At 42.7% G+C, this 13590-nt stretch overlaps 1 protein-coding gene across 4 annotated transcripts in view; it reads left to right on the top strand.

Annotated features, from left to right (window-relative positions):
- LOC148015807 (BRCA1-A complex subunit BRE-like protein) overlaps positions 1-13590 on the top strand; it is a 113913-nt gene that overhangs the window by 22095 nt on the left and 78228 nt on the right. For 2 of the 4 annotated variants that reach the window (XM_087664433.1, XM_087664430.1), the window contains exons 4-7: positions 11149-11239; positions 11314-11352; positions 11470-11556; positions 11631-11761. In XM_087664433.1, the coding sequence (XP_087520559.1) occupies positions 11149-11239; positions 11314-11352; positions 11470-11556; positions 11631-11761 (348 nt within the window). The remainder of the gene's footprint in view (positions 1-11148; positions 11240-11313; positions 11353-11469; positions 11557-11630; positions 11762-13590) is intronic. The other 2 variants (XM_087664431.1, XM_087664432.1) reach the window with 2 other exon arrangements.

Here is a 13590-nt window from a genome sequence, read left to right on the forward strand (position 1 = left end):
GCCGTCGTCTGCCAGCCCTCCGCCTCAGCGCTCTGACCTTTGTCACTGCCCGTTGGCCTTGCGTTTCGCCCTCTTGCACCTGCACTGTTAGGGTTGCGCCCTGCCCCACGCGTTATCTACACTCCCTCGGGACAGGCCATGGCTGAGGCTGACAGGTAACAAACAAGTACCATAGGCTGTGCGTGCCGAATAAGCCCTGGACAGCACCCTTGTACAGAAGAGAGAGAGAGAGGGAGAGCAAGAAAAATCGAACGCGTGTGAGAGAGAGAGAGGGAGAGCGGCCTGTGTTCGTTTCTACCACTCGTGAGCTCTTGGCTCTGCATCTGACCTGCACAAGTGGTGACTCAACATGGCTGGTTTGAATATGGCTTTTATCGACCAAACGGGCAGTTCTTGGTCCGGATTCTGATAGAGAGGAACTAGAGGACATGGTTCCTTGCACAGAGGAGATGCCCTCTGGTCCTAATTTCCAGCCTGCGGGCAAAACGCACCAAGCATGCTTCGGAAGCGACAATGGATCATCAGGAACGTTCTTATGCTCAGGTTGCCTCTGATTCTGTGGATTCTCAGGATGTTGACTGGGAGCATTTGCTGGAATTTGCCAACACTCTGCTTGGCGATTATGTCCAACATAATCATGAAGCTTTTTCTAACTCTGGAATTGAAGATGTACTGGAAGCCACGGTGGACCTGAAAAATGTCTTGCGCTCATTTTCGGTGTTTTATGACCGTGCTGTTATACTCTTCTTCACTGGCAGGAGCCCAGTGTTTTTCCATATTCGCCAGTGGCTGCGCAATCTACTCCAAGGGGAGTGTGTTGAGGAGATTTTTGTTGGGCCCCGAGGCTTCTATGAGGTGCTGTTGAAATCTGAGCAACATCGTGCTGATCTCCAGTCTAAACTGCCATTGTTCTTTGATCGCCGTTTGGTCCATGTTGTGCCATGGCACCCAATGGCAGATTTTCAGCGCCTGCTTTAACGTGAATGCCTTGTCTGGGTTGAAGTGGAAAATTGTCCGGCTGTCTATTGGCCACTGTTAAAGGATGCCATGGCCGTTGTGGGCGCTGTTCTGGTCCCCCCGAGCCTCAGGGCCATGAATCGTAACCGTTTGTGTATGTTATGGGACACGGCTAGGAAAAGGCCTGCTTGGTTACGTCTTAATTGCTCTGGTATGCATCCTTTGCACTTTCGTTTGAAATGGGGCAACTTTGCAAGACATTGCTTTTCGTGTGGGAAATCGGGGCATTTTATGGCCGAATGCCCAGAGAAGCAATAGACTTCAGATGCTGAGCATGTTGCGTTGCCCATGGAAGATATGGTGTGCGATGTTCCGTTGCAGGATGCCACCCAGCCACCTAAAGTTTTGGATAAAGGTAAATATCATGTTTCGGGTTTGGATTCCCGCGGCAATGACTGGGTGGATGTACGTGCAAAAAAAGGTAAAAGGCTTGATGCTGGCCTCGGATACTGGGCCTAATGCTTCACAGGATTCCATGCGCACTTATATGCGCCGGAAAGAGATGTTGTCTTTAGAGCATCCTGCTCATCCTATGGTTTCTTCTGCACCTTGTCATTAGTCTACTAGGAAAGTCTATTCGGACGGTCCAAAGGGCGCACCTGCTAAGTTGGCTTTTGATAATAAAGGTAATGTGATTACCCCATGGGATCGTCGTTATCCCCGCTCCACCCCCAAGACTGTGGATATTCCCTCTACCTCTAAAGCCGGCCGTTAGAACTCTTTTGCCGTGTTAGTTGATTTTTTGGATGAGGGAGTCCTTGACATTCTGGCAGAAAAGGTTAAATCGAGGCAAGCTGTGCCTCGTTCTTGATTTCCTTTTGAATACACATGAAGATAGCCACGTGGAATATGCGAGGCATTTGTTCTCGCCATAAGCAACATGCCATGTGGATTGTATTGCATGAGAATCAGTGGGATGTCTTGTGTGCTGTTGAGCACAAGAGTCATGGTGAAGCAGGAAAAGTTGTAGATTGCCATGGGTTTCGCTTGTTTTACGCAGGGACACATGCCATGCATTATTCTGGTGTGCTTATGATTGTATATGAGAAATATCAGCCTCTTCTCATTAAAAATGATGTACATGGCCGTTTTGTGGTGATTAAAGTTTTATTTGAAGGAGAGATCTTATGGTTGGTGGGTCTCTATGCTCCGAATGACCCGTTATCCCGCCGGGATCTTTGGAATACTTTGCAGACCTCCTTGTCACTTGGCAGACGGGGTTTTTTGATCGGGGATTTTAATATGTGTGTTGATTCTTCACAGTCCACATCAGAACATTCGGTGATGGATGCTTCGGAAAGTCATGTGTGGAATGCTTTTGCTCTTGCTGTACTTAAGCAAGATCTCTGGTCTTGGCTACACCCCTCTTGTACAGGGTTTACTTTCCATTCTGCACAGTATGCAACTACATGGTCGCGGTTGGACCGCATGTACATCATGCACGATGATGATTTTCTTCCTGAGATGCTGGAAATGAAAGTGTTGCAGTAATATGCCTTGTCGGACCATTTCCCTCTACAGCTTGAGATACTTGCACAACCCATTGTACCTTTTAAGCAATTCCTGGATAGACTCCCTTTGCGCTTCAACTCCTCTTATTTGAAACATTTAATCTTTCAGGGCTATATGCAGCAATTGATTGATAGATTTTTATTGGACTTCGCCGCTGAGGGCAATGCTTCTTTTAAACGATTGCTCTCTAATGTGCAGCGGGTTGCTCGGCAGTATGGGATCCATCATGCCTCTCTTTGTCGGCGGTGTCGGCATGCAGCGGAGGCCTTATTGTCTTTGGTTCGTTCTCTACTGGGGGGCACTCCAGATGATGTATTCCTGTTGTCATTGGTGATGCGTTTGGCTGATCTTATTAAAGAATTTCAGTTGAAATCTTATCAGCAGGCCAAATTGCAAAATTTGATCGATAACTTGCAAGACAATGCTTGTCAGACTTATAAGTTCTTTCGAGCTCTACATGCATCTCCTGCTCGAGAAAATATGACCAGACTACATGATCCAGAAGGTCGAATGGTCATTGATTCCCAGATGATTGTGAATATGTGCAGGAATTATTTTATTGACCTTCTTTGTTCTTCTCCTTCGCCTTCTGACCAAGTTACTCATGCACGTTCACTTTTCTATGATTTGGTCCGCAATCAGGTTCCACTTGATATGCAAACTACTTTGGAGACAGATATTTGTGAGGCAGAGGTTATGGATGTTCTGTTACACCTGCCCAAGGATAAAAGTCCCGGTTGGGATGGTCTCACCAATGAATTCTTTGGGACTTCTGCTACCCAACTGATGAAACCATTAACGGCTATGTTTCAACAGGTTTGGGAAACGGGGTTCATGCCTTCCTCATGGAAAGAAGGTCTTATTAAACTGCTTCCTAAAGTCCCTTCGCCGTCAATGTTGAAACATTGGAGACCAATTTCTTTGATGGGTTTGATGTATAAAATCTTTTCCAAAGTGATGGCGAATCGGCTCCACAAGCATCTTCCGGTCATTGTGCATCCGCTTCAATATGGTTTCATTAAGGGCCGAAACATTCTGCACAATATCTTAAATGTGCAAATGGCTATCGACTATGCAAGGCACTCGAATCAGCAAGTGGTTTTGATTCAATTGGATCTGGAGAAGGCTTTTGATTATTTAGACTGGTCTTTCATTGCACAACTTATGTCTACTATGGGCTTTGGTACTCGGATGTCCCGCTTGATCTACACCATTAGTATTGCGGCTTCTTCGCGAGTTATGCTAAATGGTGGTGTTACCGAGCCATTTGTCCTTGCACACTCTGTGAGACAAGGTTGCCCTTTGAATCCTCTCTTCTTTGCCCTTGCGACTCATCCGGTTCTTTCCATGTTATCTTCCATGGCAGCTTCTACTCAATTGGCTGGATTGTCCCTTCCTTTTGGACATCACTTCATTACTCAATCTTTGGCTGATGACAACTTTATGATTGTGCGTGCCGACAAGGACAATCTTCGCAAAGCATTAGATGTTTGGACGCTCTTTGGTCATGCTTCATATCAATGCTTTCAAATTGGCCATTCTCAGTTGCACGGAGTCCGATTTACAGTCGTTGGGCTGAGAGGGACAGGTTGTTCCCCGTGGTTCCATTGTCAGGCATCTTGGGTATCCTTTGGGCGTTGATGTTCGGCCAAAACAACTTCTCGAGTGGATTTCACAGAAACTGGCAGCTAAGTTTCTGTATTGGAAGTTGCAGGCTTGGCCCTTCCATGTTCACATATTTCTTGCCATTGCTGCCTTGGACTACTACTACTTTGAATGCTCTCACTCGGCACATTCGTTTCATGTTATGGAAGAAGGATTCCTTGCAGGCAGGCATTTCATGGATTTCTTGGTCGCATACATGTACCCCCAAACGCATGGGTGGTGGGGCTATTTTGGATGCTGAAACTCATATGCTGGCACTTCGTTGGTCTCTTTTTCGTGCCATGTGCGTGGATCAGCACCCGTGTGTCCTTATAGCCCGTTATTTTCTTGAGGATCACGGGCTTCTGCATGGTAATACACAAATTCGGAGCTCCTGGTGGCATGTTCTTAATGCAGACTCGTCGTTTTCTAGTCCTTCCTCATCCCTGCTTGTTTATTTGGTCTGCTCCTGGAAATTGGTTCTCCAGAAGGCGCTTATATACTAACTCTTTTCAACTGGAATTGTTGGCAGTTTCGCGATTACTTTCTTGGGAAGGCAAACATGAGCTCAAACCAAAATTTAACCGGATGGCACGTTTGGGCTTGACTTCAGTTGCAGATGCCACCCTTGCTAGTCGCAATGTCTTCATATCCTTTCGAACAGCCAAGAGGCTTTTTAGAATCCCTCGTGGATACCGTGATTTATGGGAACAGCTTTTGTTAGTGCTCCAGAGTAGGCAACCCTTTCCTGCCCTTGCTTTGGATTGTCCTTGGCAGGACTGGGACCTAACGGGTCGGTTGAAATTGGGAAAGGCCTCAGCTAAGCAGGTGTATCATCTTCTGATTAAAGATCATCAATGGCTGGTTACTAAAGCTAATACTGTATGGGGATTGCAGAAATCTCAGTCATGGTGGAAGACAACTGTGATGGAGGGCTGGTTGAACAAGACACCTTTCAAATGCAAGGTCTTTCTTTGGAGGGTGATGATTGGTGGTCTTCCGCTTGCTTCAGCCCTTTCCAAGCGTCGAATCTCTAACGGCCATTGTTTCTTTTGCACCACTACTGTGGAATCGGCCCGTCATCGATTTATTTCGTGCCCTCTCACTAAGAATATCTGGTCGCTCTTATCAGCGGTTTGGCGCGCGGTGGTTGGCTTCTCGCTAAGCCCTTTTGATTGGGTTTTTGTACGACCAAAATACCCCACACCGGCACAGCCGCATATGAAGATCTTGTTTCACTTTCTTAGATACTGGGGATGCTGGCACAATTGGACCACTCGGAATGCCTTTCTTTTTGATTCGGCCTCTAATGTCCCAGCACATATTGTGAGGCTTAAAGGTCTCTTGGATTGGCAGATAGATCTCATTCAGCACTCGGGCTTACTCCCTCGGGAGGACTTACTTCCCTGGCATATAGCAATTTCCTCTGCGTCTTTGCCATGACTTTTGTAACGCTTTTGTAGTTTAGTACTGGAGCCTTTACACATGATGGCTTAGTGTCATCGTGTATCTTGTAATCAAGTAAACTTGTACTTTTTTTTCGTAATTAATACAATTACCTTTTACAAAAGAGAGAGAGAGAGAGAGAGAGAGAGAGCGCGAGCAAATGGGTGTAGCTCAGTTGGTTGAGTTGAACAAGTGGTGACCAAAAGGTCTTGGTTTCAACTCCTTTATTTCGTTCGGTCATTTAGTATAGGTATAGAAAAAGGGAGACTTGAACCTAGGTTAGTGGATTAATAGAATAAGTGGCTCCACTAGGGTAGCCACTTGAGAGAGAGAGAGAGAGAGAGAGAGAGAGAGAGAGAGAGAAAGAGAGCCCTACAGGGTTGTCTAGATCCATGGATAGGTGCTCACAAGTATAGTTCCAAGAACCCCTGCACCAAGCAATGGCTCTTTGACACCCTAGTTACATTCACATTACTCTATGAAGTATAGATATAGGGGGTTATCACGAGGACATGTATTTTTGAAACCTCATTTATCATATGGATTAATTTTTAATCACATGGTTAAGTAAATGTTGCACATGAGAGGTGCAACTGAGGTTAGAGTAAATTTACGATCCTGAGACTTAAGGAAATCATGGGATGTCAAAGGCAAAAGTTGCTATAAGTTATGCTGCATAGATATTTGGTGCTAGTTATTGGTCTAGATCATTCGTTTGGCTATAATTAGTTGGTGACACTAGAAAAGTGGCATTTAATGGTACCTAACATCAATCTGATGGGTCAAAGATGCCACAGAGACACTCAACAATGAAAGTTGTCTAGCCAATTTAATTATTGGCCAATCAGATTATTTTTTTGGGCACTGAAATAATTATTAGATTAATTTTCAGTATTTAAAGACTAAAAATTAATATTTAATTATGGATAATGCTGAAAAAACCATTTGGGAAGGCTGCTATTTGGCAAAGCTACCCATGAAGGTTGGTGGGAGATTGAAGAAGAGGAAAAACGTGACTATTATGGTGTTGTGAATCGTGGGAAGCTGTTGGAGCTGATTGGGATTGTTTTTCTTCCATTTTCCAGTAGGAAGGAGTAAGTTGGTTGTAGACGACATCTCTTGGGGAGCCACAAACCACAGGTGACAACATCTGGCTGTTGGCGGTATCATTTATTGCAGGCGACAGTAGGGAGAGGGTTTCCAACAGTAGGCGACAACATCTATAGGCTGTTGAGACAAGGTAGCAGTAGTAAATGACTGATTTTCTTCAGTTCTTTGCAAAGAAAGTCTGAATTTTCTCTCTCCTCAGCATTCTCTCTCATCTCCCAACCTTTCTACAGCCTTGCTCTAAAGATTACAACATTGAGATCACTAGAGGCTGAGAAATTTCAGATTGCTATAAACCCTAATCTGTAGACTACAAAAATTAGGGTTTACAGCAGCCTCGGGAAGCGTGCCAAAAATTGGAAGCTCCAAGACTTGGATTTAATAGGTTTGAAGCTATTTTCAGACAAATTCAAGTGCAGGGACCAACAAATCAAAAGACTTGCTGGTCATTTTGGATAGTAAGAAAAGTTGGAATATCGAAAGGGATTGGGAAAATCCCATTGTACATCAACTTATTCTTCAATTAAGTTGAAGAAATACCGAAAGGGACGCCGGTTTTGGAGCCAATAGGGTGTCCATTGTCCAAGGTTGTAAGTTAATTTGCATTTCTTAGTTTTGTAATAAATGTTGTTGCTGTAACTAAGTTGTAATCAAGGAATTACCACCCATCCATGGAAGGAAGGATGGTTTTAGGGGCCTTGTCTTGACCACTGCAGTTGATTAGGTCGCATTTTTGACTGGTGGAGATTGATGGAGAGACTATTGGTGTCCATGATATCTAGGATGATCAGATGTAGGGCCTCAGTTCCACATGAGATTAGCAGAGTTGAATTAGCAACTAGACCAATTGTTGTAGAGGCCCTTACCAGACTAGTCACATATACATGGCTTTAGCATGGATAAATTACTCTCTTTCTAGTATTCCCTTGATGCACCATTCCTAACTTTGAGTAGATCAGGGATTTGTAGGGTCATCAAGATGGATTTCATGTGGTTGGCCCGACATGGTTGGCACCAATGTAGAAGCTTGTTGATGAAGATGGCTTTCTACTGAGAGCATCTTCTCCATACTACAGATGATGGATTTATTGTCTATGTAAGATATATGGATATCAACATCTCGCATGTGATCATTGTACTATTGGTCAGCAACGCACCTCTTTACATCGCTAGAGATTGAGACTGGCAGGCATAGATCCATTCCACTAGAGGAGCGCATATGCCAGATATGTCAGCTAGAGCCAGAGATGGAGTACTACATCTGCCACTGCCTAGCATACTATGAGATCCGTGGCTAATTCCATTGTCTATTTAGAGACAGATTTGGACCATTGTCTAATGTCACGGATTTCATTGATCAATGATATCTTGGTCTTTTTCTTCTTGAGATACAACGGTGCCATGACATGCTCCTTAGGAGTACAATAGCTCTAGTATATTGTAGCCTTGCCTAGAGGCAACTCATAGACTTCTTTGTGAGGGAGACCCAAGAGGTCTCATTGCAGCCAGTCTTAGTCCACACAAGAGACCTCGACAAGCCACACAGAGATAGGGGGTATTGATTGATAGAGCTGTCCAGTTTGATTGATCTAGATATCCCAGGTCTCGACATAGACATTGGATACATCTTCACAGCATAGAAACAGGGAACGGCCGTTCCAACCTGTAGGAACGGCCTAACACGCTCCAAACCCTCCAAGGAGGTGAAACGGCCAGGGAACGTTCCCTGCTGTTCCCTACCGTTCCCTGCCGTTCCCCCTGCCGTTCCTTGTTTGGAACGGCCGTTCCAGGCCTGTTGACTGAAAATTGACCTTTTTCCCCTTTTTTTTTTTGCTTGGGTCACAGTCCTTCTACCACATATTCACCCATCTCCATCGCCTAATATGCACACACTAATCTCTCTCTCTCTCTCTCTCTCTCTCTCTCTCTCTCTCGGGTTGAAGATTCAAAGTGTCAAGACAACCCACAAGCTAATTAGGAGTCCATGCAAATCAGAATCAAATTTCAGCTGATCCTCAATTTGCAAATCAACTTTCAGCCGATCCTCAATTCCAAGGTATTCATCCATTTATATTGTCTAATTTCAAGGGAAATTGGGATAATTGGAGCAATTCAAGGCAATTTGGAGCTATGGGGTAATCGAGTCAATTTTGGGACATTTGGGTTAATTTCAAGCATTGACGGGTATTGGGGCAATTAGAGGGACATTCTTTGGGGCAATTTGGGTCATGCAGGGCATATTTGGGGCACTTAAGACATGTGCCGTTCCCCCTGTTCCCGCTCCCATTCCAGGTAACTATGCTTCATAGGCAGATACATGAGATTATTACCTAGGCTAGAGCTAGGTCCTCAATACCCCCATGAGATTGTATCACCTAGATGGAGTTCTCTATTTTACACATCGTAGTTTTTCTTCTAGTTCATTTACTTGTACTAGTGCTTATTTTTGGATAGTTATATCATCATATACATAATTGTAACTCATGGTCTCATAGGTCATTTTGGCCTTTTGCAAACGTTAATATATAGTTTCATTTCATTCTATTTTTTTTTTTCTCTCTCTCTCTCTCTCCCCCCCCCCCCCCCCCCCGGGTTGTTTTCATAATGGGTAATTATGTTAATATCATGAGAAGTACAAGAGTTAGGGTAGAGTAGTAGAAGAAAGTGTCACATGCCAAGAAACTAAATCCTCCCAAGGAAGAAGGCCAACATGGATCTAGCCGCTAATGGAAAAGACCTTTTACCCTAGTGGCATGACTTTGAACCCTAAGGATGGAATTAAAGTTGAAGGTATTCTGGGTGACCTAGTTGTGCCACAGCCCTGGAATCCCCTCCCCCCCTCCAAAAAAAAAAGAAATTCTTTCTTAGAAGAGATTCTCTTTTCTCTAACATAGTGAGCTTGACCTTTTGATTGATGTTTTTTGAATCTATTTTTTTAAAAACAATCCTTTTCAATATGACCTTATCGTTTGCAATCGTTACATATGAGATGATAATGAGGGTTTCTTGTTAAGGATAGGCATTGAAAAGGCTAGTAAGAGTTGGGCTTATATTGAGGATTACCAAGAATTCCTTTGAAGTTAGACCGAGAAGAAAACTTGGGCTTTTGTTGAATGTGTTGAGATCTTTTGTAAAGATTTTTTGGGTTGTAAGAAGTTATAGCTAGAGCCTTGGATTCTTGATTTGAAGAAGAAGAAAGAGTATCTCTCACGACTTACTCTTACTTGATTCAATTAATCAATGGCTAAAGCTTGAGTTTATATATCAGTGGAGGTTTGAGTGGTAATAAAGGCTCTCCAAGATAGAGGCAAGGAAGAGAGGAGAAACATGGCTTGTAATTGTTCTGAGATGACTAAACTAGATATTATGGTTTCATCTAGCAAAGATTGCCACTATTCTAAGAACTTAGTGGTAGACTGATCTTCATGCATAGTGGAAATAGATAGTTTTCTAAACATGGTCATTTGATAAACAATATCTGTGTGTTCATATGTATTGTTGAAGAATTCTCAAATACCTTTTGTAGTAGGTATTGTTCTTACTAGTTGTACTTGTCGATCTCCACAATGGACAAGTATTTCCACTCTCGCAGTTGCATCTCTTTGCATCCAATCTTCCTTATCTGCTCCTTGTTTAGGGAAATATTCCTTGCCATTGATAATATTCCATAGGTTTGCTTGAGATAGGTAAAGTTCCACCATCCTTAGCTTCCACACTTGATAGTTTCTTCCATTGAGTTTGTTGATCTTGATTCGTGGGTTATATTCAAGAACTCATAAAATAATAATATTGAATTAAGCTTGGTAATTGTCCTATTTAAGACAGTGCAGCTGTCCTCTTCATGGAGGCTCTTTCTACTGCTCTTCGATTCTTTCCTTTTTACATTCCTTAGTCGTTTAGACCCACCAAAGGTTTGGAGGAGGTTAGAAGTTGGGTCGTTTCTTCCTTGTGAGCCTCATCACTGAGTTGGTGGGAACACATGAAATTTGTCCATTACTTGTTCTAGAATCAGTCCACTTTAGTACTGTCCCTCCAGTTGGTCAGGTTGGAGTTGACACTTGGATGCCAAGCTAGTGTAGACTTCTTGTCATCATGGGTATTAACTGAGTCTATTCAGCACCATTGCACCTTCACTTCTTGTCCTTCCCACACTTGTGTGCTAGTTATGCGCAGCTTATTCACACTCATTTGCTTCAATGTCCATCATTTTGAGAGGTCGTAAGGCAAACCTAAACTGAATCACAGACTCAAGATGATGTTTTGTTAAGATAACATGGCATATGATGGTTTTGATGTTTTTAATGTTATATGCATTTAAATTTTGTGTGTGGTCACCATGTATTCTGCTCTCATCATTATCTACTGCAACTTATCTCGTTGTCTTCACCATTTACACCCTAACAATGTTTTCTTGTGACACAGGTTACAGTACTTGCAGTATCAACGTGGGCTTGTAGAAGAAGTTGATGATCCCAGAGTGCGTTTTGAGATCAGCACGAACAGTAACATACAAGTAATTGTTTTGGGAATAAGGATTTCACAAGCAGTTCAGATTATGGCAGATAACTTACTGGCTTGCATTAATAGCAGGGATTGGAGATGTGCTTGGTCAAGATAGCTGACAAGGTCAAATATGAGAGGCATTATGGGTAGTTTGTTTCTAAACTGTAGTAAATTTTGTCATTGACATGTAATCAGTGGCATTTTTTGTTGCCTTTGATCTGAGAATGGTGTTCCATGTAGGCACATGAAGTTAAGTTTGCAGTTCCTCTACTTCGATTAGATCTGAGCCAACTCAAGGGGCAAAACTATGCTATTATTCACCTGCAAGTATGGTTCATGCTTATTACTTCTGTGTAATGCACTTGTCTTTTTGATCCTGAAGCTCATGGCTTGTGTTACAGGTTGTTTTTCCAGTAAGAAAGCACCCAATATCAGGTGCCATGGTTCCCCAATTGAAGCTTTTCGCACCTCCAGCATTGAAAGAAGTGTTTGACGTTGAGGATGTGAAGCTACCTGTTTGGCCCGAGGGAATGTGAGTCCCTTGCTATACATTAGTGTAGCTGGTTTTGCCTGTCATGCTGATGATGTAAAGGTACATGGTTTGGAGAATGCTTATAATGGTCAAATTAGACACTTTTTGATGCAATATTTTTGGCAACACACACTTCTGAAAACTTAAATGAAGTTACACAAAGAGGGGCAACCCATAACTTGCTGTAGGAAGACAATTTGTTTTGAGTCTCAACTGTGGCACTTGAAACCGGCCTGTAGATCTGATCTATAGGGTAGTGAACAAAAACTTACATCACATACACTATTCAATTCAGCAAAGAAAATAAATGACACAAATAACCTGAGAGCTAGAGTGCACTTGCACACTAGGATGACACCAGATTGGCCCTTAGTGCGAGTGCACCTCACAACATTTCTTTAATATTGAAGAATAGCCTTTAACACGAACCACTTGAGACCCATCCGTGCAATCAACATGGCTGTTACAGATCATCACCCTCTTTGCTAACGATCACTCACGTGCATGGCTCTTCAATGGACCAAATTCACTCCAATTGCTATGTTCTTAGTTTCTCTCACCAAACTCGACCAACGAGCTTGGAATCTGTCTCAACTTACACACTCAAACTAGTGTGTCTTCAAGCATACAAAGCTGCAATCACTCCAATGTTGACCAACATGAGATTGAGAAATGTATTCTTGGTCTTTCATTGCTGCCACATTGCAATCAATGAGGAATTCACATGAATCTCAGTCCCAGACCAATCCAATTCGTCGAACAAGGCCTCAGCCCCAATTTTCCAACAATCTTAAAGCTTTGCCCTAACCAATGCACCTTCAATTCCTTGCCAAATTGAAGAGATTCATGCTTATAAACAAGTTGTCCATAAATCATAATCTTTGGTATGCATTTGCCTTGAGATTGGTTGTTGAATTTAATGCTTTCAGTGGCTGCAAAATTAGACGTGCATATCTATATACATTTTCTTTGATATCTATCCCGAATTTTCAATGATTTGCAATCCAAAGTAAGGGGGGAATTGGGGGGTTCTGGTTGGAATGTCTTCAGCAAGCAATTCTACACCCAAATTCTGATTTGTTGTTAAAGAAGGCTTGCATAGTTTGAGATAGAGAAAGGAGAAAAAGAGATCGATCCTTGGCTGTATAGCACCTCGAGATAGCTGAAAAACACTGTCCTCTTAGTGTTCATTGTGATAAAATCAGCAAGTATGCATCTTCCTTTGTTGCCACAACTCTTTAACCTTGGGCTGCTCCAAAAATGAGAGAGAAAGAGAGCCCCAAACAGCCAAGATCGAGTTTCCAAATGAATAAGAAGTTGCTATTTAATCAGCTCACAATTTTGATTAAGGGCTAATTAATGACTTGATCATTAATCATAAGTGAGTTGCTCATTAGATGAAACTTTCGCTCAGGCTTGCTTAATAACTCAAGTGCCCTAAGTCAATTGCTCATGGGACGAAACTTTCACTGTAACTTAATTCTAAGATTTAAACTTTCAATTTCATGAAAGCTTCATTGCATCTTGTTTTTTTTGCCATGGCCTTGTACCACATAGCTTGCACGCTTGTCGAATGCATGGCCTTGTACCACATAGCTTGCACACTTGTCCAGTGCATGCCCCGATGTAAAAATTTTCAATGCCATTGTAATGATTACTACGTCAAGAGCTAGGGGTACTAGAATTTGAGTTTTTTAAAATTATATCATTAAGCCCATTTGTCATTTTCGTGATACTACCCTCTTGAAAGATTACAAGTGACCCCAATTGTACGTAGTTAAGATTCAACATGGTATACAAAATGACCAATACATGTTTCCTAGTAAGCA

The sequence above is a fragment of the Lygodium microphyllum genome, chromosome 23 (genome assembly GCF_053477565.2).
Source record: "Lygodium microphyllum isolate KBCC chromosome 23, Lygodium_microphyllum_v1.1.10, whole genome shotgun sequence".
In the NCBI taxonomy this organism is placed as follows: Eukaryota; Viridiplantae; Streptophyta; class Polypodiopsida; order Schizaeales; family Lygodiaceae; genus Lygodium; species Lygodium microphyllum.